General features: G+C 36.5%; 1 protein-coding gene across 1 annotated transcript in view; it reads right to left on the reverse strand.

The window, feature by feature from the left end:
* The window catches only part of CCDC174 (coiled-coil domain containing 174), a 29821-nt gene extending 24079 nt beyond the window's left edge, over positions 1-5742 (reverse strand). Inside the window, exons 1-3 of the mRNA XM_011357491.2 lie at positions 5568-5742; positions 3347-3451; positions 2529-2629 (exon numbers count right to left, since the gene is read on the reverse strand). Coding sequence (XP_011355793.1) covers positions 2529-2629; positions 3347-3451; positions 5568-5609 — 248 coding nt within the window. The 5' untranslated portion in view covers positions 5610-5742. The remainder of the gene's footprint in view (positions 1-2528; positions 2630-3346; positions 3452-5567) is intronic.
* Positions 5743-6416: the final 674 nt, after the last annotated feature.

Here is a 6416-nt window from a genome sequence, read left to right on the forward strand (position 1 = left end):
CAAAACAGTATGGTATTGGCATAAAAACACACACGCAGATCAATGGAACAGAACTGAGAGCCTAAAAATAAACCCATGCATATATGGTCAATTCATTTATGAGAAAGGAGCCAAGCATATACAATGAGGAAAGGAAAGTCTCTTTAATAAATAGTGTTGGGGAAACTGAACAGACACATGCAAAAGAATGAAACTAGATCACTCTCTAACACCATACACAAAAACTAAAAATGGATTAAAGACATGAATGTAAAAGCTGAAACTATAAAACTCCTAGAAGAAAACATAGGTGGTAAGTTCCCTGACATCGGTCTTGGCAATAATTTTTTGGATTTGACACCAAAAGCAAAGGCAACAACAGCATAAAATAAATGGGACTATGTCTAACTGAAAAGCTTCTGCACAGCAAAGGAAACCATCAACAAAATGAAAAAGCATCAACCAAATGGGAGAAAATATTTGCAAATCATATATCTGAGAAGCAGTTAATATGCAAGATAAAAAGAACTCAGACAACTTATTAACAAAAAAAACCCCAAACAACTCAATTAAAAAATTAGCAGAGGATCTGAATAGACATTTTTGCAAAGAAGACATACAGATGGCTAACAGGTATGTGAAAAGATGCTCAACATCACTAATCACCAGGAAAATGCAAATCAAAGCCACAGTAAGATATCGCCTCATACCTGTTAGAATGACTATCATCAAAAAGACAAGAAATAACAAGTGTTGGTGAGGGTATGGAGCAAGGGGACTCCTTGTGTACTGTTGGTGGGAATGTAAACTGGTATAACCACTATGGAAAACAGTGTAGAAGTTCCTGAAAAAATTAAAAATAGAACTACCATATATCTAGCAATTCCACTTCTGGGTACTTATCCAAAGAAAATGAAAACACCAACTTGAAAAGATTTATGCACTCCCATGTTCACTGCAGCATGATTTAAAATAAGCCAAGACATGGAAGCAACCTAAGTGTCCATTGATGAATGAATGGATAAAGAAAATGTGACACGCACACAGTGGAATACTATTCAGCCATAAAAAAAGAATGAAATCTTTCCATTTGTGACAACATGGATGGTGAGGGCATTATGCTAAGTGATTTAAGTCAGACAGAAAGACAAATACCATATGATCTCACTTATACGTGAAATTTAAAATAAAAAAAAATTAAGTTCATAGATACAATAGATACAGAGAACAGACTGGTAGTTGCCAGAATCGGGGGGTCAGAGGTGGGAGAAATAGATGAAGGGGCTCAAAAGGTACAAACTTCCAATTATAAGATAAATTAAGTCCTGGGAATGTAATGTACAGCATGGTGACTACAGTTAATAATACTGTTTAAATATTTAAAAGTTGCTAAAAAAGTAAATCTTAAAAGTTTCCATCACAAGAAAATGCAGTAACTCATAAGTGGCAAGATTCATCAGTGATTACACAACCACTGTGTGGAAATGTGTTTGTGAACAGGATATTCACAGAGTCTCATAGTTTCCCCCCTTTATTATTATTATTTACGAACAGGGAAGGGCAACTTTATGGTGGAAAAATCTAGAAGACCTACCTTAACCAAGGGATCAAACTTATTATCAAACTGACATTATGACCCTCACAATGTGACTTAATGGGAAGGACACATTACTACCTAGATGGTGTTCTTATCAAAAACAGTTAATGTGACTAATCAGATTGTAGGACCTTGTAAAAACAACTGGGGTGAACAACAAAAAAGGAATTGTTTTAAATTAAAAGACACTAAGGAGATATGACAATTAAATGCAATGTGTAATCTTGATTGAATCCTGCATTAAATAAAACAACTTTAAAGAACATAATTGTATTAGGATAATATGGACCATATAATAGATAATACTATTTTATAAGTGTTAAATTTTGGGAGTATGACAGCAGTATTGTGATTATGTAGAAAAATGTCCTTGTTCTTAGAAGATATATGCTAAAATATTTACAGGTAAAGTATCGTGATGTTTAACAAAGTTTCTCTACACATAGGAGTGTGCACACACAGGAGAGGGGTAGGGGGAGAGGGAGGAGAGAGAGAGAGAGAGAGATGGCAAATGTGGAAAGATATTTGTCATCTTAAGTGAAGAGTATTAGAATGTCCTTTGTACTCTTCTTTCAATTATTCTGTTGATTTAAAGTTTTTCATGTTAAAAAGTTGGGGAAAAAATTTAGTTTCTAAATGCTAATGTCATACCACCTAGCCCAGAACCACACTCCCATGGGGACACTTCTTAAACATCTGTTGATAGATAATCTTAGTACCTAAAAAAGGCTCAAACTGGGACTCTCATCTTTTAAACAGAGGCTATGTCTTTTCTTCTTTTAAGACTACATCTGCAAATTATATTATTTTTAGAGTACATTTTATACTGATAAAGTATTTGGCAAGAAGAATGATAAAAATTAAAACTAAATCAAAAAAGAGCAAAAGTTGAACTTTCATTTTTATGCTTAAGGCCTCAGCAGTAACTACACTTATCAGAGTTCAACTTTACCTTGCTTTGTCTAAAGTCTTCTGTTCCTCAATCTTCTGTTCAGCATCCTTCTCGGCTCGATTTGAAACTCCTGCATTCTGTTTGCTCCAGATACTTGGTTTCTGGAGAATAATTTAAAAAGACAAAACAGTACCACCAAGTATGACTGCAAAATATCTCTACTTGTACATCGGAAAAAAAAAAGAGACCATTAGATCTATGAATCAACAGAGATAACTAGATATTCTACCAGCCAACTTACGTCCTGCAAATAAGAGTGTACATGGCAAAGCTGGAACTGAAAAAAAAAAAAAAAATGCCCTAAACTGGATAAAGAATTTCTTTATACGACTGCATAGGATTACTTCTATTTTATCTCCTGAATGATTACAGGAGATATGCTAATGAAAATGTATGTATTACAGAGAATTAATAATACAAATAGTAGATATACTACCTATAAAATTGGAAAACTATTCATAACTCTTAAAGACCCTGATTTTTTTGCTATATTTCTATATTATCTGTTTGTGTTTGGAAGTGGATTTATAAAACCTATGTAATTAGATAATCTTCTATGAGAATGCAACAAACTACTTATTAATAGCATGTACTTTTCCAAAAGAAGTGCTAAAGAATTAGAGTATTAAAATGTGCTTTTAAATAATATTACTAATTTCTGTTTTAATATTTAAGACATGTAGATGTTCAAACAGAAGACAGAGATTTTTCCTTAATATTTATATGTAAGCAGACACCATGGACACTTTCTAAAAACCTAAGTATGATATAATTCTCCATGTCTGGAATCAACGGAAATAATCAGATCTTATTTTTACCTTATTAGTTAATTTTGGTTTTCCCAAAACTCCAGAATCTTTTAGAAGTTTTTCTTGTTTGAATTCTTCTTGTTTTCGGAATAGTTCGGCCTTAAGGTCTACCAACTAGAATAAAACCAATAAACAAACAAAAAACATTTAATTCTATGAGGGACTGGATTTCCAAGCTACTATAATTCTCAAAGCAAGATTTCAAGTTTCTATAAATGGACAAAAATGGATACAAATTTAAAAGTTGACATGTAGAATCTAGTATAAAACAAAACCAAGTCATATTTCATCCAGCTCTGTTAAAAATGTATTTCTACTCTAACTTGCAATATTCAAAGGCTTTCTTCTGGGCAAAGGATGAGTGATAAAGCAAAGTAAATAAAGTTTGCACCTTTTAGATCCAAATTCAACTAACATTAAACACCTTTCTGACTGGCACTGTACTTGGCTTTTTCATAAGGTATAACCGCATTTAATTATCACAATGCATCATTTCTATGGGGAAATATCTACATGAGTGGCACGTAACACTGAAGAGTAGGATACAAACATGAATTAGATATAGTCGTGCTTCATGTGAAGCCTACGACCTAATAAGATAACTTATGGTACCAGTAAAAAGTAATAAATGCTTTAAGATTGGAAGAAAGTAGCATAAAAGTTCAGGTAAGGCAACATTTCCTCCCAGAGTGATAAGAAGCAGCTTTGAGCTGAACCTTAAAAGGCAGGCAGATTTCAACAACCAGAAATAAAGTGGACTGAGTGAACGGTAAGAATGGTCCCAAATTTGTGTTAGTATGTTTTAGAAACTCTAGTTTAACTCAATCACAGTGTTCAAGAACAGGAAAGACCAGGGCAAAGGAAATAGGACAACTGAGTGAATACCCAGGCCTAGCCCTCGACTGTATCAGTCACCACTGTTTACTCTGCGAGAAAAAAAATATGACAGTTGATCCTCTTTAAGGATTGAGAACAGCTGCTTATTATACACATGGGCATTTGTCAATTTTAACTTATAAAGCCCAGCATCATGGACTAACTTTTAAGGGAAATCAAAATGACTGAGTTCAATGATTTCTATTTTGGAAGAAATCAACTTAAAAGCAGCCTTAGCAGGAATGTTAATAAAGCAAAGGGCAGATCATCCCAGGACCTTTTATTCTAAATTTTAAAAAATAAATTTAAAACTTTCACCTTTTCTTCCAAACTTTCTTAATCACATTAATTTTCCAGCCACATTTTCCTATTCTGCAACTACTTTTGAATTTTAAAAGATGCTCAGAAAATTTTCGGTTCCCAGATGGCCTTCCTATTTATTATCATTGCTAATTTTAACCTGTTGGGATAGGATAACTTTAATATTTATAGCTCTTTGGTTCCTAATCCTCGAACATCATAACGAATACCAATTTTCAGTATTACACGAGGAAAAGGGGCTCAAATACTGGGATACTTAGATGTTTTCCTTTATACTCCCCTTACATCCTAATACTTAGCAGTAAATTCAAGATTAAATCGAAGGTTAGGCAATTTGTTCTGATGTAATGGAAAGGGCAACACACCTTTGGAGTTAACCAGAATGAGTGAGCCAGTTCTATCACTAAGAATTCTGTGTGTAAGCTGTGAAAAGCCACTTCGTCTTTTTGGGCGTGGATTTCATCAACTGTACAACGGAGACATTACTAGCACTACCTCCTAAAGCTGTGGGGAGGAGTCAATGAAATAGTGCATATAAAGTGCCGGCACAAATAGGTACCCTTCTTCCTAGAAGTAGCTAACTTTTAAAAAGCTGCTTACACCCTACCCTGCCAAACCCTGCAGCTCCCAGGCACCACATCCTATGGCTGCATTAACATCTCTTTAGTTCCTAGTCGGGGACGCTGGGCACTCTCGGATCCTGGGGACTAAGTCACACTCTCTAATGTTCTGGGAGGACCTTCCTGGTCTCTGGATAGTAGGAAAACCAGGAAGGGGAATGTGTAGGAAAGCAAGCACAGGCCGAGATTCTTCCCCGACCGTAAGGGAGACAGGCTGGCAAGGAAGCCTGGCTCGGCTGCCTCGAAGAGAGGCCAGGAGACACCTAACCGGGAAAAGAGACCAGGTTCAGGTTCGTGTTGGACGGGCGAAGCCGGGTCCGGGTTCCTGTTTGAGGGGAGGCCAGGTCTCGGACTCCGAATTTAGAAACAAGCTAGATCGAAATTCTTGTCTGATGGGTGCGGGGAGAACTTACGGAGGAGGCCGTAACTTCCAAAGGTTTCTTTCTTCGGTCCATGGTCGCGCCAGAGTTCCCCGGCCCAAACGGAATCCTTCAAGGTATCCCGCATACCTCTCACGCCTTCATTTGTCGTAACCGGAAGTACCTTTCTGATAGTGACGCTAAGTTTGCGACGCTCGCGCCATCTTGAGATGGTCATGGTGTGGTGCCCCTGAGTCCGCCACCATTTTGAGAAGGTCGTCGGTTCCCGCGCTTGAAGCTAACTGCTAAGGCCATTTTGAAGAGGGCGGAAAATGAAAATGCCTAGTGTTGGCACCATCTTTAGAAGGTCGGAATGGCTTTCAGTAATGGATGCCATCTGGAGTGGGACAGATTTTGTGTGGCTATGGCGCCATCTTCGGGAGGGCGGAAAGGACACATCTTCAGAGTGAAAAGAAAAGTGAAGTAGAACTGGAAAAATTTAAATACCATTTGAAGACCTGCTGTATGCCAGGCACTGTTTGATAATTGTCATACGTTGATTTATTTAATTCTCACAAGAGTCATATGAAATAAGGATTATTATATTAATCTTAATAGAAATAACAACCATCATAACAGCTAACATCGATATAGTACTTTTATGTGCTGGCAATTAGGTGCCACTTTACATAATTCGGCTTGTGAGAATATGAACTCCAGAAGCCATCTTCCTCAGTTAGAATTGCTCCTTCACCACTTATTGGCTCTGTGACCATGGGAAAATTATTTAATTTCTCTGTGCCTCAGTTTCCTAATGGGAATAAAACAGTATTTACTTCGTGTGGTTTAATGAGGACAAATGAGTTGAATGAGCTAGTCTTGATAAAAATATTAATGATTAGG

The sequence above is a fragment of the Pteropus vampyrus genome, unplaced genomic scaffold, assembly GCF_000151845.1.
Source record: "Pteropus vampyrus isolate Shadow unplaced genomic scaffold, Pvam_2.0 Scaffold35, whole genome shotgun sequence".
Classification (NCBI taxonomy): domain Eukaryota; kingdom Metazoa; phylum Chordata; class Mammalia; order Chiroptera; family Pteropodidae; genus Pteropus; species Pteropus vampyrus.